This window comes from Protopterus annectens, chromosome 10.part0, assembly GCF_019279795.1.
Source record: "Protopterus annectens isolate FY-2018-M chromosome 10.part0, PAN1.0, whole genome shotgun sequence".
Taxonomy (NCBI): domain Eukaryota; kingdom Metazoa; phylum Chordata; order Ceratodontiformes; family Protopteridae; genus Protopterus; species Protopterus annectens.
In genome coordinates, this window is record NC_056744.1 from 1,811,444,853 (window position 1) to 1,811,469,890 (window position 25,038).

General features: G+C 40.2%; 1 protein-coding gene across 1 annotated transcript in view; it reads left to right on the forward strand.

The window, feature by feature from the left end:
* The window catches only part of LOC122812882 (RING finger protein 112-like), a 28,675-nt gene extending 17,733 nt beyond the window's left edge, over positions 1–10,942 (forward strand). The window contains exons 2-3 of the mRNA XM_044084921.1: positions 4,927–5,001; positions 10,388–10,942. Coding sequence (XP_043940856.1) covers positions 4,927–5,001; positions 10,388–10,828 — 516 coding nt within the window. The 3' untranslated portion in view covers positions 10,829–10,942. The remainder of the gene's footprint in view (positions 1–4,926; positions 5,002–10,387) is intronic.
* Positions 10,943–25,038: the final 14,096 nt, after the last annotated feature.

The following is a 25,038-nucleotide window of genomic DNA, read 5'->3' on the forward strand; positions in this document are numbered from 1 at the left end:
TGAGCCTTGTGGGATGCCACTTGTAACTGGTTTGGAGTCTGACATGGCTCCAGCAATTCTAACCATGTGGGTTCTGTCCTTGAGCCAGTTTGCAACCCATCTAGTGACATAGGGGTTTATATTTAAGCTGGTGAGCTTATCTATAATGCCTGAGTGGGGTATTGTATCAAAGGCTTTTACGAGGTCCAGGTAGGCTGTGTGGACCACCTTTCCTTTGTCAATGGCCTTGGTGACTGTTTCAAAGAAATAGACCAGGTTTAAGAGGCAGGATCTGCCCTTAACAAAGTCGAACTGGGTAGAATCCAGTGTCTATAGGTCCCCAATATCTTTATTTATGAGGCCCATGATGATCCTTTCCATAGCTTTGCAGACCAAGCTAGTCAGGCTTATGGGGCGATAGTTTCCAGGATCTGTTGAGGCACCAACTTTGTGGAGAGGGACCACTGTTGCTGTACGCCACTCTTTGGGTACATATCCTGTAGTAAGGCTGAGATTAAATAGTAGTTTTATGTTTGGGTTTAGTTCTTGTTGGAGTTCATGCAGGACGCAGCCTGGGACACCGTCTGGTCCCATTGATGCTGTGTTTTTTGCTTTGGAGAGGGTGGCTCTTACCTGAGCATCTGAGTTGTCAGGGGGGCAGCACTCTGCTGGGATAGATATTTGCCCTTTTGGTGGGGGGGGGGGAGACGTTTGCACTGAACCTGTCAGCTAGGATGTTGGCAATGTCTGTGGGTTTGGTGTATTTTTTGTCATTTTGGACTAATTCTGAGCATATCTGGGAATTCCCACCCAGGTTCCTAATATAACTAAAGAAAGCCTTGTGATTATCCTTAGTGCCCTGTGCAATTTTTTTCTCAAAGCTGGTCTTAAGACGATTTTATGAGTGCCCATAGTTTTTTGCTAATACTGATCAGGGATGCCTTCCCTTTTTGGGATTTTGCTCTATCATGTAGTAGCTTCCTCCTTCTATTGTATAGTTTGTTTATGGCTGGGGTCCACCAGACAGGACGCCTGCCTTTGGAGGATTGGGTCTTGGTTTTATTTGGGATTGCATGATCCATGCATTCCTGAAGGTGTTCATAGAATGCATTTATAAAGGATTCTGCGGTCTGGGCCACATTTTCCACAAGCCCGGAGGCTTTGAAGGATTCCACCTCGGTTTTGAGGAGTGTGAAATTTGCTTTAGAGAAGTTTTTCACTGTCGTTTTCTGGACAGGGGCTGGGGCTGGGATGTGAATATCCAGTGAGATTAGTTTATGGTCTGATCTTACCAGTGAGGGATACACTTCTGGTCTGGAGCATAGAGTCCCCATGTTGGTGATGATCAGGTCCAGTATGTTTTTCCCTCTTGTGGGAGTGGTAACAAGTTGTTCCACAGCATTTGAGTTTATAAATTCTAGGAACCTTTGGGGTAGGGTGTTGGAGCTAGAGTAATGCTCACAGTCTATGTTTGGATAGTTGGAAGTCACCCAATATAATGGTGTTTGGAGAGACCTTCATATTTTCCAGTGTTCTCAGGAAGGCTGAGTGGGGTTCCTGGGTTTGGGAGGGTGGTCTGTAGCAGGCTATGAACTGGAAGGCAGTTTTACCCACTGTTAGTTGCACATGGATAGCCTCTGATGCTTCGTGCTGTGCCACCAACCTGGAGGTGTGGGTATCTTTGACGAATATTGATACTCCCCCTCCTTTTGTGGTTCGGTCCAAGTTTTGGGGGCGAAAAACATGGTATCAGGTATAACCTGGTAGTGCTGGGATGCTCTCGGGAGCCTTGAACCAGGTTTCTGTTACTGCACAGATATCGATGTTCTCCATGCTAAGGAGAGTTTTGAGTGCATGCATCTTGAGGTTTAGATTTCTGGCATTGAGTAGCATTACTCTTAGTTTCTTATCCCTTGCGATACCTATGGAGGTGGGTTTGTCTTTTGAGCCTTGCCTAAAAAAGGCACTATGGGGGTGGAAAGAGCCTTTGCCAATATCTGAAAGCCCAGGGGTCTCAGGTACAAGCTGTCCCTAGTGAAGCATTGTGGCTTGTCGAGCATGTCATCCCAGGCTGACAGGCATTGGACCCCTTTGAATGACACCAATACTTAAGCCAATTGTTGAAATTGATCATTTTGTCTTCATATTGTGGCATCATTCTTGGTGAGGGTAAGATGCTACTCAAGGTCAGGGTCATACCGGCCTGAGCTACATGCTCAGAGAGCTCCTCTATGTCTCTTTTCATGTAGTCCAGGGAGGTACGTCTCAGGTCATTCACACCAGCATGGGCAATGACTGAGTCATATTTGTACTTGCCTTGGAGTGACCTGAGTGCTTGTGTTATGTGGCAGATCCTAGCGCCCGACAGGCAGCTCACCTTGACCTTCTCCTTGTTCAGCCTGGTGAGCGGGACTTCAGTGTGCCTGATGATAGTCACCTATTACAAGTGTATCAGGTGTGTTGTTTAGCCTTAAGGGCTGTGACTGTTTGGCACACTGGCTTTGTGAGCTATGTGTTGCACGTGTTTTGTTTTGGGGTAGTGGTTGCTTGGGTGTCTGATTTGGAGGTCTCTGCTGCTTAGGCAGATTTTTATTTAGAGCCTCCGAGTATGTTTTTGTGTGTTTATGTGTTTGGTTCGCTGTCGTGGTAGGTCTATGTGAGACTGGAATTGTGGTGAGTGTGGTTTCCTTCTCCTCCTGACTGGTTACGCCAGTACTGAGTTGAGAGAGCTTAGCCTCCAGTTGGTTGCATCTCTCACATGTGTTGGAATTTGCTGGGAGGAGGAGAGGGTTGTCTGTGTACATGAGGCAGTTGTAACATTGCCTCAAGATTCCCAGATTCACCAGCTGGACTAGAGAGGAGAGTGACAACTGACCTTTGGACATGCTAGAATAGTATTGGGAATTCATTTATAAATGAAAAAAAGGGCCAATGGGGAACAATGTACTCAAGGGGAGTTTGTGAGGGTGTAGTTATTTTAATTTTTTAGTGCTGACTTATATAATTGCTTTAGTGAGCAAGTGCCAGGCTGTGGTTTTTAGTAATTTACCTGTTTAATGATGGGGCTGGGGTTGCTGTGGATTTTAGTAATTTACCTGTTTAATGATGGGGCTGGGGTTGCTGTGATTTTTAGTAATGTACCTGCTTAATGATGGGGCTGGGGTTGGTGTGGTTTTTAGTAATTTACCTTTTTAACGATGGGGCTGGGGTTGCTGTGGTTTTTAATAATTTACCTGTTTAATGATGGGGCTGGGGTTGTTGTAGTTTTTAGTAAGTTATCTATTTCATGATGGGGCAAGGTTGTTGTATATTTTAGTAATGTATTTAATGATGGGGGATTAATGTGTTTTTTAGTAATTTATTTAATTATAACGGCTTTTAATGATATGGGGGTTCTGTGGTTTTGTAATTTAACTGTTTAATGACGGGGTGTGGTTGCTATGTAATTTATCTATTTAATGATATGAGGGTTGCTTTGATTTTTAGAAATGTATCTATTTAACAATGGAGATTGTTGTGATTTTTAGTAATTTATCTATTTAATGATAGAGTGGGGTTGCTGTGGTTTTTAGTAATTTAATGATAGGGGGTTTCTGTGGTTTTTAGGGCTTTTATCTTTTTAATGATGGAGTTGCTGTGGTTTTTAATAATTTATTTGTTTAATGATGGGGCTTGCTGTGTTTTTTTAGTACTTTATTTAATGATTTAAGAGTTTGTTGTGTTTTTTAATAATTTATCCTTTTAATGATGGGGTAGGATTGCTGTGGTTTTTAGTAATTTATCTGTTTAATTAGGGGGGTTGCTGTGATTTTTAGTAGTTTTGATGCTTCAGGACTTGATGAGTTGGTCTTGATGGACTGTGCTGCATTGAAAAAAATGTGGTGATGAAATAATGTAGACAAGTATATATCCATGCACATTAGTGCTAACATGTGCGCACATACATACATAGATACACAGCATACCTACCTTCTCATGAGGGTAGGTTCATCAGGCATCTTTCTTCAATTTTCTTTAATCATGATTTGTTGAAACATCATGCACTTCTATATTGTGTATGCCAGTGGTAGACTGCATCTGATTTTAAGTTTGGGGAGTTGCAAAAGGACAGACCCTCCCATCTTGGCGGGGGGGGGGGGGTGAAGAAGATGTTACCACTTTGAAGAAAAAATGTTTTTTATACATTTTCAAATTGTTTCTCTTTTTCTTCTTCTTCTTTTGGCTTTTCCCGGTTAGGGGTAGCCACAGCAGATCACCTGTCTGCTCATGATTGGCAGTGAAGTTTTACAATGTCGAGTTGCCAGCCTGGCACTCAGCCTTCCACAGAAGGCACACACAACACACACATACGCACTCATGCCTAGGGCCAATTTAGAGTATCCAATCCACCTACAGCAGGAAAATCAGTGAAACTTAAATGTTTTTTGAATAACTCAGATAAACATGCACACACGTCCACTCACACACAAACAAGCTTGTGAGTATTGTGTACAGAATTAGTAAGCGGTGCTCTTTTTGAAGCCTTAGCTGGTCATGTACTGGTTTTACGTGGCAGGAAGAGCAGATGTGCAGATAACTGTGGCATTTTTACAGACTGACACACAGTGACATCAGACTTAGTGCTGAACATGAGATCCACAGTGCCCCTTACCAGTGAGACTCTGGACCCACTAATAACAGGGTAGCAATCACAGAGCATATATAAGAGGACATCATGCCTGTTACATTGGCTTAAGATTCCACACATGTTGCAACACACAGTATTTGTGTTGCAATATGTTTTGAGAATGATGCTGCCATTTGCCTTTTATTCTTGTTGTTTGATTAATTGAAATGTTAATCCCTTTCAGAAAACTAGAATAGAAACTGCAACACCCACATCACAGCTGCAGGTAAGCAGCAACCCCGGAGCTTTGTTAATGCTTTCTAAATGTTCTTCCTTGACAGATGGCTATTACTCTGAACAACAGAATGGAGCTGGAGAACATCAGAAACCAGTTTCATGAGATTCTCCAGCAAGAGGTAAGATGCTGTTTGGGTACTTGCATGGAAACTGGATCTCTGCAATTTGTTGTTCTTAAGACCCCGTTAGTACCATAAAAGTGAAATTCCATGTATTCCAAGAGTATGAGAACTGGCAGCCGAGGTCAGCCATTTCTGATTCTATGGACCGCCAGTGCTCATATAGCGTTACTGATGTCACATAGAACATTTAAACTTTCAAATATATAATTTGATACATATCTGTCTGCAGTCTTTTAAAATTATGCTTTATGTTTCTTGTATTTTATTACTAAAGAAATTTGCACAATATATTGCATTCCTCAGTTAGTGAGAAGTAGTTTTATAGCTTGATTCCCCTGGCCTGTGGAATGTAAATCTGTTTTGCCATAATCACTTGAGAGGACAATACCTAGTGATCACAGAGGTGCTGTGTGGTGTGGTACCTGAAGACAACACCAGAAGCCTGTAAACTGTTCTGGTTTAAACAACCTGCTGAATTCAAACTATCCTTCATAACAAAAGTAACTTGCAATGCAGTACTAATGGAAAACTAGGTTTAACTGTATGAAATACTACTGTACGGTCACACACATTAAACTCACGGCACAAACCACCAATGCAGTGTGACCACACTATCGAGAAGCTGCTACATCAGCGGATCATGTGCACTGTTCTTCCAAATGCCAAACAACAACACATAATCAGCCGTGGCTCACGTGTCCTGCATACAGTGGCATACAGCATTCTGACCTCCCACGAATGAGACTGTAAGTAAACAGAGTTATAGTTATGGGGGTTAAAGTATAAGAGTTGCATTAAAGCCCTTAATACAAGAGTCTCTATCATAAGTGCACTAAATACTGATGGGTCCTAACATAATTTTGTAGATCTGTACCTAACGATATTCAGAAGGTTATGGAGACATTGCCATACACAAATCATTCCATTAGAGTGCTGTATCATCTTGTATATCTGCTTTCTTTATCACAGATGTGAATATGTGCTTCATGCTGCACATCAGGTACGTCTAAAGCAGAGCCACTTATGTTACACATGCAGTTGTCTGTCACAGGGGACAGGTCTGTTAGCATCATCTTGCAGCAACTGGAAGATGCATACTTATGATCACGTGGCACGGTGGTGTCTTGCTGATGCACGTCTTGTTTTGGCGGCTGGTGCCACTAAGCAAGTGTCTGTGACTTACAGTGGTTTTCCTTAACTGCTCAGCATGTTAAACTTAGGCACAAAATGTTACAAGCTCTTTAAACCCTTCATGTGCATTAATTAATGTTTTAAGTATATTTTAATCAATGACTTCATTAGCACTTGCAACTTTCTTAAGGTTGTTTAACGTTCGTAGATTCAGGGATGCATAAGTAGTTACTATTTGTGCAGTCCATAAGACCATTGAGGAGCCTAGTCCATTTTTTTTTTTTAATGACCACACAGTGCTTTGGACAAAGTGACTTGATCAAAGGGACCCAGTATGCAAATGAAGGTTGGGAGAATCAAACTCTGGACCACACAAAGCAACTTGCTCACAGGTAACAGTGACAATTCTGTGCACTGTCAGCATAATTTACTCACACTGTGAGAGGAGGTCAGGACTGAACCCAGAACCTCATGTGTCTGAAGAAGATATCTTAACACAGTACTGTGACAGGCTGTCTGTTTCACAATCTTGAGAAAGTCTGTGCTAACAGGAAAATGGCAATCCATTGCAGTTCAGAAATGAGGAGTGTTATTAATGAATTGAAAGCGGTGTATCATTCTGATGGCTTGTATTCTTAACTGTTCAGCTTAATGTAGACCTCACTGTAATGTCATCTATCTGTAAAACCATATTAATGTACATAAAGTGCATCCAGATGGAAAATGAGAAATGTGTATTAAAAGTGCTTCAGTCTAAGCTCATTAAATTTAATTCAGACTTCACTTTTTGATGGTGTATAACTGCAGACTTCTAGTAAATAGAAGCATTCATAGAGCCCCAAAAGTTTTCTATTCAAAATATTTGAAGCCTTTCCTGATGTAATCAGAAACTTCACATAGAAGGCTATCATGCATCCATAAAAATTACTTATTCTTCTTCATGACAGGATGAAGATGCCTTTAAAACAAGTAGCATCTCTTACATATTCCAGGTTGTTGCCAGCAAAATGTTTTGAGAATGTCCAAGCCTTTATGTAGAGCAGATAATAATTTCTTGATACTGTGCCTTGCCCATTTCAGGACAGAGGAGCATGGAATCTTCTTTAATTTAGGCAATGAAGTCCGTTAAGAATAGAACAAGGCCTATGGTAAGAGTGTGATCTTCTCTGGAATGAGAGACCTTGCGTAGATATTCTTGTACCTCCACTAAAAACTCCTGATTGAGGCCTGTTGTGATACAAACCAGGTTTCTACCACTGCCTGGCACCTGGTTTAATCAAGTTCACTCTTTACCTGTCTGAGAATTTCACCACAGCAGGCAGCAAGCCTTGCTGGAAGGGATAGCAGCACCACTGGGAAATGAATTAGAACCCTATTTTGGTGCTGCCTGGGACCTTGTCAACCGTGTGAAACATCCTGCATAAGACGGCCCCTCCCTAGAACATGCAGTGTCACATAACCAACAGAGGCTGCCCATGGATTGTTTTTTAAAAAAAAAAACAGGTTCTGTCTCCCTGTCAAACTTGTTAACTCTTTTGGAGTCCAAGATCCACTAAAGAACAAGGTAACAGTTTTTGCAGGGACTGAATTTTGGTACGGAATTTTTGGTGATGCCTCAGGTGAAAGTTTAAACACCATGATGCAAGTAACAGTTTTTTTTATGAAGCATTTAATAGTCTCTGTGAAGAATGTGTTAATTTGTTAACTGGCTAAGTGGACTGGTCCAGGGAATAGGCTGGTGTCTCAGTTGGAGCAACTCTTGCAAGGTACATTCAGCCTCATCAGTGTCACATTACAACTTATCTAGCTCAAGTTAGGGAGCCTTTCTTGATGTGTACTGTGATACCCCTTCTGCAAGATAAGGTCTTCATTTGAACAGATAACAGTTAAAGGAAAACTCCACCATCTCATACAGTTTAACTCAGTCATTAGGTTTCTTTTCTCCCTACAATATGGTTTCAAGACTGTGTAGGTACCAGAAACCTGCTTGCATTTTTTAAAACTTTTATTTCCTTGTATTGGAGTCAAAGGAAGGTAAAGCCCATCTACTTTTTTTTTGTAAACTCAACATCTCACATAATTTGCAGAGAAAATCATCTCCACCTGCATGACATATCTTAGACACAGTTAAATCTGTAGTTTACCCTGTCAGGTACTGCTGTCAATCTTAGATGGGCAATTAATCCTGCTAATGTCAGGAACACAGCAGCTAATACTAAAAAGACAGAAAGCTGTGGAACTGTTTTCCACTGTTTTTATTGCAAATGGGAGGAGAACGTAACACTCCTCTTTCATAGCAAAACAAAGCAATTAGCTCAGTCAATCCATTTAGAATTTTCAAGTCCCTCCCTCCCCCAAACACACACAGGCCAGAACTGCAGAGAGCCAGGTGGCATCCCTATCAACTAGGTGCACTAATGATGTTGTTCTTCTTTCGGCTTTTCCCGGTTAGGGGTCGCCACAGCGGAACTCCGGTCCGCTAATGATTGGCAGTAGATTTTTACAGTGCCAAAGTGCCAGCCAGACACCCAACCTTCAACGAAGGCACGCCCATTCATGCATGTCTTTCGGACACCACTCCACTGCGGGGAGGACATGCAGACTTCCCATAGAAGGCTCTCCAGCCGAGAATTGAACGGGAGAACCTCTTGCTGTGAGGCGACATGGATACTGTTCATAAAACAATCTTATAAGCTTTTTGTGGCATCCTTCCAGAGGGGGATGCATATCTGGTATATGCAGATCCATTGTAAGAGATTCTCACTGACTTTGAGTCACCCCTTAAATTGTTAGAGTGCAACCATGATATACAGCTGAATTAACTTTAACATACATTTGCTGAGTGCCCTTGCATTAAAAACACTAAGAAAAGGAAGTCAGAAGTACTTAACTGTGTTTAAATGCAGACACACACACACACGCACACGCTCACTCATATGCTTTTGTAAATGTACTTTATACGCATGCACATATACACAAAGACACACAGGCACATACTGTGTGTGTGTGTGTGTGTGTGTGTGTGTGTGTGTGTGTGTGTGTGTGTGTGTGTGTGTGTGTGTGTGTGTGTGTGTGTATGTGTGTGTGTGCAATATGTGTACAACATAGTAAAGTTAAACATTATTAATGTATACATTCTAGCAAATGTTGCAAAAATTATTTAATTGATCACGGTCACACATTGGCTATGTGTTGTAAAAGCAATCTTGGTGAATGTCTTCATGTCCATATTTTTTCTTTGTATTGCTAAGTGCATTTAATAATTGTTATAATCTTTGCCAATGTAGCCTAAGTTGTAGCCGAAAAGGGTCCTGGGACCAGTTCTCTTTCCTGGTTACGAAAGTATAAATAAATATGAAATAGAAAAAAGAGGTTGAACATGACAGAAATAATTGAGAAACTAGTAAAGCTCATTTTAAGTTTGCATCATTCATGACACAGAAAAATCCTCCCACTGAAGGCATTGGGAAGCAGCAGACAGAGTCCTACTACTTGTCACTTGTAAATGCACAGCAATGATCATTTACTGCAGTGAGAGTTTTCACACCTCAACATGAGAGTATGAGGGAGGGTTTGTCATATCTTTTAAAACTACAAAAAATTCCTCTTACAAGAAATGTTATTTATCTACTTTCTTTTTCTGCAAGTAGCTAATAGCTATTTATAGCATAGAACAAGCTCTGACAGACACATAAATGAAGCTCAGTCAGGTAAACCTAGAAGCAGCTCTGTTACAGAAGATGTGTTTAGATGACAGTGCTTCACAGCCCTGCCATTATATTTTAATGGCATGAGAAAATAGCACCACATCCTTATGTCTGGCATGAGTCATATAAAGAGGACTTGAAATGTATTCTGGGAAGAAGGAGTGAAAGCAAGAAAACAAGATCACATTACCAAGGCAGGCCCCATCATCCGCCATTTTGAGAGAAACACATTAAAATTTTAAAAGAAGCACTTGGAGTGATTTTGGGGCATTAAAATAGCTCAAAAACAAAGATACAATGGAAAAATATGTTTTTTGAGTTCTAAGGTGGAGTTTTCCTTTAACTGTCTTTTGTTGTAAGTTGCAATGTTTTCTAAAACAAATGGAGACCTCCCTTCAAACCTCATAATCCCAAAAAATGTAAATTGGATTTCTGTAGCGCTAAATGAAAGTGTCTGATGTGAATATTTCTAACACAGATTATATCCCTGTCTGTAAGTAACATTATTCCTGTTTTATGTCTCCCTTTATTTTTTTAAACTATAGGAGAAGAACTCGGACAATTTTGTCAAAATCTTGAAGACTATGCCTAAAGAGATGAAGGAAAAACTGGAACTATCTTTTGAAGACCTTCTAGCTTTGTGTAAAAATAAGCTTGAGGGAGATGAGAAAAAAAAGCAGGAATTCCTTAATTTATTGTCAAATCAGCTCCAGGAGGATTTAGAGAACTATATTTCTGGATATGAAAAGAAGTTCAAGACTAGTGCCATCAAAGCTGGATGTGCTGTGGGCGCAGTGGGGATTGGCCTTGCTGGAGCTGTGGTAGGTGCTGGCATGGCTACTGGTGCACTTCTCTCTGCTGGGGCTGCTGCAGTAGCAGTCGGGGCAGTGGCTAAGGCAAGCAGTTTTGGTAGGAGGAGGAGTAGCCGGGTCCAAACTAGGGAGTATGTTTTGCGGAAAAAAAACAAATCTGCAGATGGTCACTGAGGAAACAGAAACAGGGGAAGAAGATTTTCTAGACGACATCCAGGATATTGAGCAAGTGACTTTACTGTGAAGAGCAGCTGATAAGAAAACTAAATAAAAATATTCTTTCTATTTGTACTACACTACTGCTGACAGTTATTTTTGTAACCTTTTTGTAAGACACAAATTAACATGTTTACTTGAATTTAATACATAAATATATTAATGTTCCCTTTCCTAGAATCAAAGTGATGGTACAGAGAAATGCAGAACCTAGTTTCTGTAAAAGAATCAAAACTATTGTCTTACTTTATAAAATGTCTTGTTTCTTTCATTTTGACTGTGAAGCAGAAGATATATGTGAATAGAGTTGATATCCAGTAAGAACATTGCAGCTGCAGGAAAAGAGATCTCCATGGTGTCTGGGGATTTTGTTACACACCTTTATGTTTGCAACGTTTGTTCACATTCACAAATTATGACTAACTTTATCAAAAGCAATGACTAAAACATTTTCAATGTCAGTGATTCTGGAAGTTCTGATTAGGAAGTAACAAAATGGAAAAACATTAGAACTGGTTTGGTTTCTTTTGTAGGCAACAGTGAGTACATACCAGTGATGCATCTAACCTTTTATATTTCCTGGTATATATATATATATATATATATATATATATATATATATATATATATATATATATATATATATATATATATATATATATATATATATATATATATATATATATATATATATATAGATATATATGTATGTATATATATATATATATATATATATATATATATATATATATATATATATATATGTGTATTTTTTTAAGAATGAGTATTAGTAAATTACTTTACTTTTTTGTTACATTTTAAATCTCTGCATGTAGGAATTATTTACAATTTTGAAAATGTAGTACTTGTCAAGACATGCTGTAGGTGGATTGGACACACTAAGTTGACCACAGCTGTGCACGTGTGTGTGTGTGTGTGTGTGTGTGTGTGTGTGTGTGCATGCATGCGTGTGTGTGTGTGTGTGTGTGTGTGTGTGTGTGTGTGTGTGTGTGTGTGAAGCAGGCACTTGTGTCCTAGTATTTTATGTACTGTTCCAGCAATGTCCTATCTTCCCAGCACAAAGTCCAAAGAGAGAGGCTTGAGAAAAGCTGAACCAGCAGTAGCTGACAGGCCACATCCCTGAACTTTTGCTTTCACTGCCTGTAAAGAATGTGTGACTCCATGCATTCATAGAGTCTTACTAGGCTAATGACCTGGGGGGGGGGGGTTCTATGTCTAGTCAAGTTTTCCCAAAAGAATAATGATGCCCTGTATCCAAACAGGACACTGATGCCAAGAATTTATACTACCTCTGTCCATAAGGGACATGGGTGCCAGGCCTGGTGTAAATTTCCTATTCCTTGACTTGTCTAGCTTGCACTTAAACTGGGTAATAGATGAGTTCAGCTTCACATGGATGGGAAGCCTGTTCAAAAATAGGAGCAGTCTGTGGGACACATTGTCAGACAAAACTCAGGCCCTTAGACCCTGTATTTTTGGTACTGTTTGACTTATGAATATGTAGAATATTCATAAATATGGCATTTGCAGATGCCTTGTAAGCCAGGTATAGATCACCCCTCAGCAGTCTATAGGAGAATGAGTAGAGGGAAAGGGCTTTAAGGTGCTCTGCATAAGGCAGGCTTGTTATGCCTCGTATTCTAATTGTAAGGAACCTCTGAGGTCACTGTAGTTGGTACATATGCCTGGTCAGGTACCTACCAAAGGACAAATCATCCCTACAAAGGGAGAAACCCCCCCATACATACAAGCAGAGTGATGTGGGTACTAAGGAAGACAGGATTAGAAATGAAAAACTATTTGGGAAACTAAGGGTGGTAAAACCAAATATATATATTAGAAATGACAAAAGAATGGAAAAAAAACAAGGTGTGATTCTTCACCTATTAAAACCAAATTACGCAGTGTACAGCACGCTGCTAAGGTGCATATTTAATGAATAAAAAATAAAACCAGGTAAATGTTTCATACAAAACAATTTCAGTATGAAAAGCCTTCTGAGGACTAAGACTTGAATGAGGGTGGATAGAAGTATTTCGGCATCTCTCCTTTGAAAGAATGTCAGTATTTATATGGCTATTATCTTATTAACCTATTTTTGTCATGTACTAATATTTAATTCCTTTCCTGTTCCACTGTACTGAACTTGGGTACAAGCCAATGCTCACCTGCTCTTCTTTTCTGTGAAAGCATCTTAAAATTATTTGACAGATAAATAAGTAACCAACCTAGGCAAGTACACAAAATTACACTAGTTGTTGTCAGGTTATTAACTGGTTGATCAAACTATGTTGTGTAATGTTCATTGTCCACAAAAATATTACTGTTTCACATCTTTGTAATTTATCCTTCCACCACCTTGTAAATGAAGTCCTGAAGTAACTGAATTCACTGTTTTTAACTATTTTTGTGTGATGTTTTGTATAAGGTGTTGTTCGTCTTGGTTTACAATTGAAGACAAACAGGCTGGGTAGTTCATTTATATGCTTTATTACACAGAAACACATCAGGATGGATAGCAGCAGTATAAAATATAAACAAAGTGATTAACTGACATACTACACAGACATACATGCTTACATCTCAACAGCTTGCTACAAAATGGCAGTCAGGCTCACACATGCTCAGTATTTATACACTTGTGCAAGCCCTTGGCTAGGTTCTTAAAGGTGCACATAAGGATTTTTGTTTTCCTTTTCAGAACATTGTGTAGTCATTATTCCTTGCTTCTGAACTACTAAAACTGCATTTCCTATACAGTGCCTTTAGTGTAATTATAAAAATATCTGACAGGCTGCACATTTGATATGTGATGTAAATTACCTCAGCTCCTAATCTTACACAGAGCATGTAAGAGTACAGGAGGCATATCTGACAGCAGAGCTCTCAGAATATACATGCCCCGGCACTGCAGAACAGCAGAAAGGGGTAAGAAATGAGTGAGACCACTCATAGGTGTCCACATATCCCATCCAACAGTCCCCCATGTGTACAACAGCAACAGTATATATAAATAAAATGAAGAAACCCTTTTATTATTTTTTTTTAAATCAGAGTAAAGCTAACCGTAGGTGCATGGGTGTGCCCATCGCTTATCTACAGATAATGTAGCTTAAATGGCTGAAGAGGATAACAAGGAAGATAAATGCAAATGAAACAGCATAGCAATAGTATAGGAGACAGGGCATTTGCCTTATGATCAGGTATTCCTGGTTCAAGCTCTACTGCAGCAGATCCCATTTTCCATGGCAAAGCACGTTATGAGTAATATTTATGTTGCATAACCCACTAAATAACATATTTTTATGAACTGGAGTACTGCAGTAAATGCACATATGAGGTGTCATTGTCATAATGAATAAGGCACTAGTAAGCAAGTTCAAGCACAAATAAGCAGTAGTAAGCATATTTAAGCACTTGTAAGCGGGCTTAAGGCAATTTGCGCAGTGGTAAGCAATGCCCACACTGGTTAAGCAATTCTAAAGCTAACAGTGTGTAATCAGATGTAACAGCAGGTTAGCAGTGCTTACCGTCACGCAAACCCACTTACAACTGCTCAAAAGTGCCTTAATGACTCTGTATCCAATGGCCCTTGTTCTGCCCATCAACAAAATAAACAGCTGTGCAGGTCTCGATCCCAGGACCCTGTACACCATAGTCACAGTAGTTATCCACCAAGCCATCACAGAAGTTCAGAAGAATGAGGTAGCAGCAAACAAGTCTTCACTATAGTAAAATCAAACGGAACCTGTGAAAGGAATTGGTATACAGTCATATGTTCCATAACCCACTACATAACATAAATATGTCAACTGGAGTACAGCAGTAAGCCCAGAAGTGAGGTGTAATTGTAATAGAGTGTTGAGGTCCCCAATAAAACACAAGGACCCCACAGAGTGTACGTACACATTAATCATGGATATCAGGCATACATATAAGGTGTATGTCAAAAGAAAATTTACTTTAAAAATGATCAAAACACGGTTGGTTCAGGTTAAGGCACTTTAATCTTGCGACAAGGAGACAAAACATGCTAATACAGAGTTTGTCTAACCAGAAACAGAAAATGCATTTATTTTTATAGGTTATCAAATTAATCCTGTCCTACCATGCTGACGTAACAAATTACCACCTTTTGGTCATCATCTGCTGACCATCTTTCCCATGATTTTCTGCTGATTTAAACACTTTTTATGTGAAACATCCTGAGGAAAACAACATGGCCTTGGTTACTTTCAATTAGATACTTGTTATGTTACATTCAAGATACTATAGCTAAATCGAATACAATGCTAGCAGTTCATTTCCCTAAAGAGCTTTTGTCTAGCTTATCTCTAACTACTGCAGCTTCAGAGGTTCCCATCCTCTGAACAAAGCTGCCTGTCTGAAATCATTACATTTATTCAATGGTATATTGTCTATTCATATGCTTCTGACCTAGCAGATTAACACCTGTTTTTCAAGTACATTTTCATAAGGCATAAACAAGAATATTGCTGTACAAGCAGTTACTAGGTCAGAGGGCAGCCTACGAGTTTCAGTAAGCATGCTGCAGTTTCAATAAGGATTATTTTCAGCCTCATATGAAACTCAATTTATAAAAATCACAGTGCATAAGAAATAGAATGAAAAGCATATTAAAAACACTTGATTATTAATTTGTTATTAAGCACACACATATTAATACATATTTTTCTAACATTTCCCTCCTGTTAATACTTTTTATTCTATTTTCAAGAAAAGGATAAACAGTTTGCTTCTTTTCCTAACCTCTTCCGTTTAGGATTTGCAGTTAAGAAAGTAATTTCGTTTGAACCTTTTATGAAAGTGTCTCACATTCTAGCAGCTCTTCAAATTCAGTATTTTGATACATAGTTTCAGATACGGATATATCTATAAGTTCTTTCATTAATTTCTTCATGCAGGGGATTCCGCAACAAATACAAACTCCTATTAGGAGTAAACCTACCCCAATTGCAATCAGTATGTTCATAAAGATGGAACCCCACCCCTCAAAGGCATTCTGAAAAAACTCTGTCAGAGGGTTTGGGCCTGGTTTGGTCATGGCCGTACAGACCCAGCAGTTCGAAACATTGAAAGTCTCTGCGTATACACGTGTAATTGCCTGATAGGTATTAAAGTTCGGATGCCAGTCTATGTTTGGTTCATTATGTCTAATTAGTTCAACCTTTGTGGCAGGGAAAAAGTATGGCCACAGCAAAAAGAACAGTGTGATCAATATTGCAACAAAAACAATCGTACAAATTCTCTGAAATTGTTCAGTGTCTCTACTCACTCTGTTTCTGGCCATTTTGTTCCTGTTGTGCAACAGTAACAAGGTTTTTGTCAAGTTCAAAGTTTTTAACCAGTTTACAGTGCGTCGAATGGATCCAAGAAGCTCGTTCTGCGATTTTGACTGCAGTGGGTGTTGACAGCAGTACCTGGTATGGACCTTTCCACTTTGGAGAGCTCCAGTTCTTCCGCTTCGTAATCTTCACCCAGACCCAAGTGCCCGGGGCTACTGACACTTCCGATTTCAGTTGCTCTTTATCTGAAACAGAATTTAACTACAAAAGTTTGTTATTCAAAAATCTTCTCATGTATTCTGCAAGTGAACTGTCAGCCTCCTGCTCTGTAGACATGAGAGGTTTCCACTGAGGTGTATAATAAGCCCTCCCAAACAAAGTTTCAAAAGGAGTTAGTCCCTTTGCATTTGGAACAGTTCTCATACTCAACAGTGCTAAAGGCAAACAGTGCACCCAGTTTTTCTGTGTTTCTTCTATCAATTTCCTAAGTCTATTCTTCAGTACCCCATTGTGCCGCTCTACTAGCCCTGCAGATTGGGGGTGATACGCGCAGTGTTTTTTTAACGAAATTCCAAAATAATGACTAAGTCGCTGAATTGTTTGGTTCAGGAAATGTGCCCCGTTATCGCTATAAATCTTCTCTGGTATCCCAAATCTGGGTATAATTTCTTTAACAAGGACCTTTGCAACCGTAGCTGCATCTGGGTTTTTAGTTGGAAACGCTTCTACCCATTTGGAAAACATATCTATAATAACTAAGCAGTATTTCTTATTCTCACATTTATTCAATTCTATGAAGTCCATACAAATGGTATGGAACGGATATGGTGGTGTTGGAAAATTTCCTCGCTTTAGCTTCAATGCCCCTTGTGCATGATGCTTGTTACAAACATGGCATACTGCACAAAATATTTTTGTATAGTTTGTAAACCCATATGTTGTAAATACTCGATTTACTAACTGTACCATCCCCCCTGTTGAGACATGGCTCTGCCCATGGTTCAACAATGCTGCATATCTAAATAAATTAGATGGCAAAATTGGTTTCTTTTCCTTGGAGATGTACAGTCCCTTTTCAAGGATTGCTCCTCGTTTTATCCACTTTTGTTTCTCAAGATTTGTAGTAAGTGTCTGCATTGTTTTTAACATTTCTAAATCTAAGATTTCTGAAGGTTGTAATCCTTCACTAAAAAGGGAAGTTTCTGTGGCTGAAGCTGCCTGTTTTGCAGCTGTATCAGCCCGTGGATTACCTTTTGAAATTCTGTCCTGTTGTTTTGTATGAGCTACGCATTTGCAAATAGCTGCTTTCTTAGGTAACTGAATTGAGTCTAATAAATCTAAAATGAGTTGTGCATGATTAATCGGTTTACCAGTAGATGTTATCATTCCTCTATTTTTCCACTGTTGCGCAAAAACATGTACAGTAGAAAAAGCATACTGACTGTCAGTATAAATGTTCACTCTCTTACCTTTTGCTAAGGTACATGCCCTTGTTAGGGCAATCAATTCTGCTGCTTGTGCAGATAAGTTGTGTGGCAAAGATTTTGCTTCTAAAATTTCAGTATCAGAAACAACTGCATACCCCACTAGGTTCTGTCCTGTAGGACCCCTCCTGCACGAGCCATCCACATAGCATGTCACCTCGGCATCACCCAAGGGAACATCCGTAAGGTCTTGTCTGGGTAATGTTTTTTGCTCAATCTCCTGCAGGCAGCAGTGCGGTTTGCCATCTACAGGGGTTGGAAGCAAGGTTGATGGATTCAAAGTCGTACATCGCTCAATTGTCATATGAGGTTGGCCCAACAGAATGGTCATACAGGAAAGATGTCTAGCTGGAGAAAGATATGCTACTTTTTCTTGCAGTAAAATGATTGCGACTGCATGAGGCGCACTCAGTGCAAGAGGGTGGAACAATACTACTGAGGCTGAAGCCTGCACTGCCATTGCAGCTGCAACTACTGCTTGTACACAGTGGGACAAGAATCGCGCCACTGGATCTAACTGTGATGAATAATAAGCTATTGGGCGTTGTTTGTTCCCATGTTGCTGTGTCAACACTGATGTCATATAACCCTGCTTACAATCTACAGTTTGAATGAACCGCTTGTTATAGTTCGGTAATCCTAAAACTAAGGATGACGCTATCAATTGTTTCAGCTTACAGAAAGCTGCTTCTGCTTCAGGTGTCCATTGTAACAAATTCTGTGCAGCCATCGGCTTTTTAAATATTAAATCAGCCAGTGGAGCAGATTCCAAAGCATAGTTCAGCATCCAGCTCCGACAAAAATTAGTAGTTCCCAGGAAGGACATCATTTCCTTCTTGGTAGTTGGTCTAGGTGCTTGTAAAATCGCTGTTTTCCTGTCTTCATCTAGTATTCTACCTTCTTTGGATATCACATATCCTAAGTATTTAACTTGTTTTCTCCAAAGCTGTAATTTGTCATTGTTTACCTTGTGACCTTGAGTAGCTAAAAATCGTAACAAGGCTATCGTGTCTTCTTTGCATTCTTGCTGGGTGGGGGCTGCCAGCAGAATGTCGTCTACATAAAGTAGAATCTGACTACCTTTTCGTGGGATGAATCCCGCCAAGTTGCTTGCCATTTCTTGTGCAAATATCATTGGACTTTCACAATAACCCTGTGGTAATCTGGTATATGTATACCGCTTTCCCTGAAATGTAAATGCAAACCAATATTGGCTGTCGGGGTGTATCGGTATTGAGAAAAATGCATTACTTATATCTACTACTGAAAAGTATTTCTGTTCTGGCTTTAAATCATTCAGTAAGGTATGTGGATCTGGCACTGTTGGTGCTCTAGGTATAACTGCATTGTTTACTGCTTGTAGATCTTGGACCATATGCACTCCCCGTTTGCTTTCTTGACGGGAAATAAGGGTGTATTACATGGTGTATCAGGGGATTCTATTAAGACTCCTTCTTTGAGTAGGGCTGCTATGATAGGTTTGATTCCTACCTCTGCATCCTTTCTCAAGGGATACTGTCTTTTCTGGGGTCTAAAAGCTGACTTTGGCGTTATGGTAACTGGTCCTGCTGTTCGTATCAATCCTACATCTGATTTCCCTGCTGACCAGAGACTGTCTGGTATATCCTGTAAGGCTTTCTCTTCTTCTTCTAATAGTAGTAATACTCAGCTATCTTCACTAGCCTGTGAGTGTACAGCTGGGTGTGTCTGCGTGATCCAGTTCAGTTTCTGTTTCTGTACTCCCTGTTCTAAGAGTTCTAGTTCTGTCTGTTTTTCCCACCTTGTGACTTTTTCACCTAAATCTGCCCATTTTAAAGTCCTATTCTTAGTCAGACTAACGTGGGGCAGTCGATTAGATTTGTACAGTGTTAAGAATTCCTGGGACAATGAACAGCTTGCTACACTGTTCCCCTCTGTGTCCCAGTACAAATTTCGCAATACCAGCCTATTTGCATGGGTTTGAAACAATTCTTGTTCATAATCTTTATCAGGACCTGGTGTACTGCGTTAGTATAAAGTACAATGCAACAAATGCTGTTTGTCAATGTCGAGGGAGGGGAATTTGCTGATAGCTACATTCATTAGTTCTTTGGTCACTGCCCCTGGACCAGTCGTAACCAAGTCCTGGCTGTACCGATAATGCGTTTCACCCTCCGGTCGCACTACAAAAGTGTCCATTTGTCGCTGTGCTTCCATACCCTGCATGGTTGGAACTACTGCTATGCCAAATATCTGCATTAAATCTCTACCCAAAAGGTTCACTGGGCATTTTGCAGAAACTACAGTTTTACTTTTCTGAGTCATCCCTGAGACAGGGTCTATTATTGTATTGTCACGGGAGAGTGGCTCCCGATATAGCTGTCCGTTAGCTGCTTTCACTAGTATATAGTCTGGTGATTCTGTATCTTCTGGTAGTTTGGAGGGGTGTATCAGGGTCCGTGAAGCCCCTGAGTCACACAAAAATTTGACTTCCCTCCCCTCTACCAGAAGCGTCACTTCCGGTTTTGTGTCCGCTAAGTAAAGGTCTAAGCTCAAAAGAGCTAGGTCCAAAATTTCATTTTCTTCTACGCCTGTATATTCATATACGTCCTCTACCCCTTGTGTCACATCCTCTTCACCTGCTATCACATTTACACTTGCGTTTTCCTGCTTACTTCCACTCAATGATTCCTGACTATCATATAGTCATTCCTCATCCTCCTTATTTTCTGTAGTCGCCTTTTTATTTAGCCTGCAATCCCTTGCTAAATGCCCTTTTTTCCCGGACTTAAAACACTCACCCTTTTTCTTTCTTTCTTCGAAATCTTCTGATCGTTTGTCAGATTGTTTGTTTCCCTGGGTATTTTTCTTACCCTTCTTCCCAGTTTGTACTACAAATACTTCTGACCCATCTTCTGCTAAAAATACTTGGATTTTCTTTTTCTTTTTACTATTAAAATGTCTTTCTGCATGCCTAGCATATTCAAGTAAGGCTTGTAACCTACTTGTTCGATGATCTATCATATGCTTCGTTATGAAGCTACTAATAGGTGCAATGCACCCTTTCAAAAATGCGTTTTTCAATTGCTGTTCATACGGGGAATCATTCGCTTGATTTTCAGGAACTGTCATGCCACTATAATTGTTAAAGCATTCTAGTAACCTGGCATAGTATCCATCTACGGTTTCTTTTTCCTGCTGTATACATTGATTAGTACAAGTCCAATCAGCCCTAGGCTTCCACTTTTCAGAGATCCGGTCCGTTAGACCTTTCACTCTGCCATCTAGTTCTGCGTCAGTATGTGGGAGTGGTTTAAGTTGTGCGTCATGAGGATTCCAGCTGCCACAAATCATGTGCCAATATGGACCTACAATTTGTCTGACTACTTTTTCTACTTCTTCTCCATTCAAATGGTAACTTAACCTCATACCTTTTAAATCTTCTAAGAACTTCCTAAAATTCACTTTTGGGTGAGGAATACCTTCTGTGGCTTTCCGGATATCTTCCGGTGTCCACGGTCTATAAACTAAAAGAGTCGGATCTTGTCCTGCCTGTCCTGCCTGCGGATTCGGTACTTCTATGAGCGGGCATATTTCTTCTTCACTCATAGCTTGTGATGCTCTATTTAACTCATTGAATTCAATTTCCCTCCTCAAGTCACGTGTTCGAGACCAGGTCTTGATGGGATCCCTGACAAACGGTTGTGCTTTCTCAGGGACAACTGGGTATAGCGGAGGTGGATCAGCATGTCCGCTTGCTTCATATTCCAGTAATGGAAGTGGAAAAGGTGAAGGAGGGGCTGTCGCTATTACCAAATTATTATCTTCCTTGTCTAAAAACATCGTTTTTGAATTTTTAATTCTTTGTTCCCTACGATTCGCTTCCTCAAGCCACCTGTGCGCCTGAGGGACTCCTAATTGTCTCTGCTTTTTCAATTTGCCTTTTGCATCTATTTTCAACTGTTTTACAAGTTTCATAAGTGCGAGTTTGTCTAAATTACCCTCAAATTTGTACTTATCGACCCATTTGGTATAATATTTAACATTATCTGAATGCTGTAATTGCATATACTTCGCGTCTTCAGTTAGGGGTGTGTCCCGGGAGCCTTTTGTGCACTGATTTCCCATTGGTGCTTTAGCTAAGCTATAAATTGTTACGTAACCCTTCCTATCACGTGGTACCACAAGTCTACACCTTTTTCACAGTTTATCTAGAATAACTGTCTACCTATTTTATGTTTCCCTGATCTATGACAAAAAACAGTAATACCTTCTGTCTCTAATTTGCATAAGCAATTTACCTGACAAAAAAGTAATCCTGTAACTAGTCCCTGATCTTGAAACAAAAACAAGGTAATTCCTCCTTACCTGACCCTCCGTGAGTTGATCCACCGGATCGTTGACTCATCCTCCAATCCCAGATCAGAAACAGTGGCTGTCCTCTTTCGAATGACAATTCAGTCGGAGGTCTTTCAAAGCAGAAGAGCCGACTTGGCCTCTTCTCCGTACGGGTACATGCCACCGGGCCCATTTCTGGCCTAGGTCCAGAGCGAGAGATACGTTTCCGGTCCGAAGGACCAATCTGTCAAAAGAAAATTTACTTTAAAAATGATCAAAACACGGTTGGTTCAGGTTAAGGCACTTTAATCTTGCGGCAAGGAGACAAAAGCATGCTAATACAGAGTTTGTCTAACCAGAAACAGGAAATGCATTCATTTTTATAGGTTATCAAATTAATCCTGTCCTACCATGCTGACGTAACAAATTACCACCTTTTGGTCATCATCTGCTGACCATCTTTCCCATGATTTTCTGCTGATTTAAACAATTTTTATGTGAAACATCCTGAGGAAAACAACATGGCCTTGGTTACTTTCAATTAGATACTTGTTATGTTACATTCAAGATACTATAGCTAAATCTAATACAATGCTAGCAGTTCATTTCCCTAAAGAGCTTTTGTCTAGCTTATCTCTAACTACTGCAGCTGCAGAGGTTCCCATCCTCTGAACAAAGCTGCCTGTCTGAAATCATTACATTTATTCAATGGTATATTGTCTATTCATATGCTACTGACCTAGCAGATTAACACCTGTTTTTCAAGTACATTTTCATAAGGCATAAACAAGAGTATTGCTGTACAAGCAGTTACTAGGTCAGAGGGCAGCCTACGAGTTTCAGTAAGCATGCTGCAGTTTCAATAAGGATTATTTTCAGCCTCATATGAAACTCGATGTATAAAAATCACAGTGCATAAGAAATAGAATGAAAAGCATATTAAAAACACTTGATTATTAATTTGTTATTAAGCACACACATGTTAATACATATTTTTATAACAGTGTATAATAACACAATGCCAAAAAGGCATTATAATGCAAAGTCTAATGTAAGCAATGCTAAGCATTGCACGGGCCAGCTTAGGAGGTGTGAGCAATGTGTAGACCAGCTAACTCATTGTGCCCAGTGGTATATCCTTTAAACAATGCCAACCCTAGGTAAGCAGGTTTGCCCATAGCTTAGCCTTTTCAAAACCAGCCAATCATGGAAAAGTGTGGGAAATCGACCCTACTTAAACCCAAGAGGCAGGAATACATCTCATAACTGGTTGTAGCTTCCCCTTGCAGGCACTATGGCAGTAAGGGGAAAAGGTGTGTGTTTCCAGGCACAGCGCTGGTGCATCCAGGAGTCCAAGGTCATAGCAGGACTCCTAGTTAAAGACCATGCACAGAGACTGCTGCAGGGCCAGTACCAGGGCTTCCAATATAAGGCGGATGCCTGGGACCATCTCGGCCGTGACCTCACCAGTGCCACTAGCATACCCCAAACTGGTGAGCAGGTCAGGCACCACCACTATGCTGACATGAAGCGGCGTAAGGGGGACCTCTTGGAGGAGTGGCTCCAAGAGGTTAGAGTATCAGGGGATGTTTCTGCCGTGTGTAAGCATCACCCCAGTATGTGTGTAATAATTGCCAGCTCAGGTATATCATGGATAGTTATGACTAAATATTCCTCTTATGTCCCCCACAGCTGCAATGGAGTGGGTCATGAACCAGGAAGCCCACATCAGTCGCCTGGCGAGGTTGCGATGTGAGGCAGGTTAGTAATACTCATGCATTAACTGTCATAGGAAATAAAAATAAAAGTAGTAGTAAATTAATTGCTTGTATAAAACCTGCATTATTCAAGGCAAGTACTGCATACACTAGAGAGTATGACAGGAAGAGTCTCATATTGTTTATATGGCAATAAAAGTGTAATAGCTTGACAAAACAGGTTTAACTGCTGGACTGCATGTGTATATCCTGGTATCATAAGGTCATGTAGATATGCAATCATGTAATAGTACTGTAGTATTAAGCACTGTTACTCACACCATGCACCATAAATTGAATGTGTAGGAATGCCTGTATATGACAGGTGTAATCCCCAGAGGCCATTTAGTACAACTGAGAGACACATAGATAGTAAACAGGGAAAATGCAGACAATAAAAACTGAATAGCACATGCAGCTGAGATGTGAACTGTTGTTTTTTTAACACACACAGCCACGGTTCGAATCCTACCAGTGGTAGTAGTCTGCATACAGAATCATACCCCACAACTGTATAGATATGTCCAGCATGTCAATTAAAGTGTCCCATATCTGTTGACTATCAACCTGTCCCCCTGAGAAATTAGTGGGATGATCCCAGACATATAGCCAGCAAACAGGAAATACAACTGATTGACACACAGCTATGGGAACAAAGCTGGCACACAAGCAACTCCTCAATACCTTATGTGACTAAGAAGCCAAGTATGTCCCATTTACACCCCAACATGTCAAGCTGTGGTCAGAGTGTGTACAGTAACAGAGTGAGATGTATGTGCATAATAGTAATGTGGAACCTGGTACTGTGTGTGGGAACATTCAGGTAGTGCTAATAAACATTCCTCCCACAGGTCTGTCAGATACCAACACTGTGCCCAGAAATACAAGAATGATACCCTGTACTGGTAGTTTACATTGGTATTGTATGGCAGTGCGACTGATGCAGTTGCTCTGTATAATGAGGTATTACACATCACTGTCGCCCACACTGTCCTACAACATATAACAACCTAGGAAATATGTATGAGTGTTGTAATACAAGGTCAGAATGCAAAAGCACAGTGGATTAGTAAGACAGAAAGCAGATAGTAGATATACAGCAATATCTATTTAGCAGACACAGCTGTGATGGACAGTGTTTAAGTTGTAGCAGACACAGCCATGGTCTGAATCCTGGGAGTGGAATTAGACTGCATACAGATACATACCCCACAACTGTACAGATGAGGCCAGAATGTCCAGTATATGTGCCCATATCTGCTGCAGGTCCCCCTTCCCCCCCT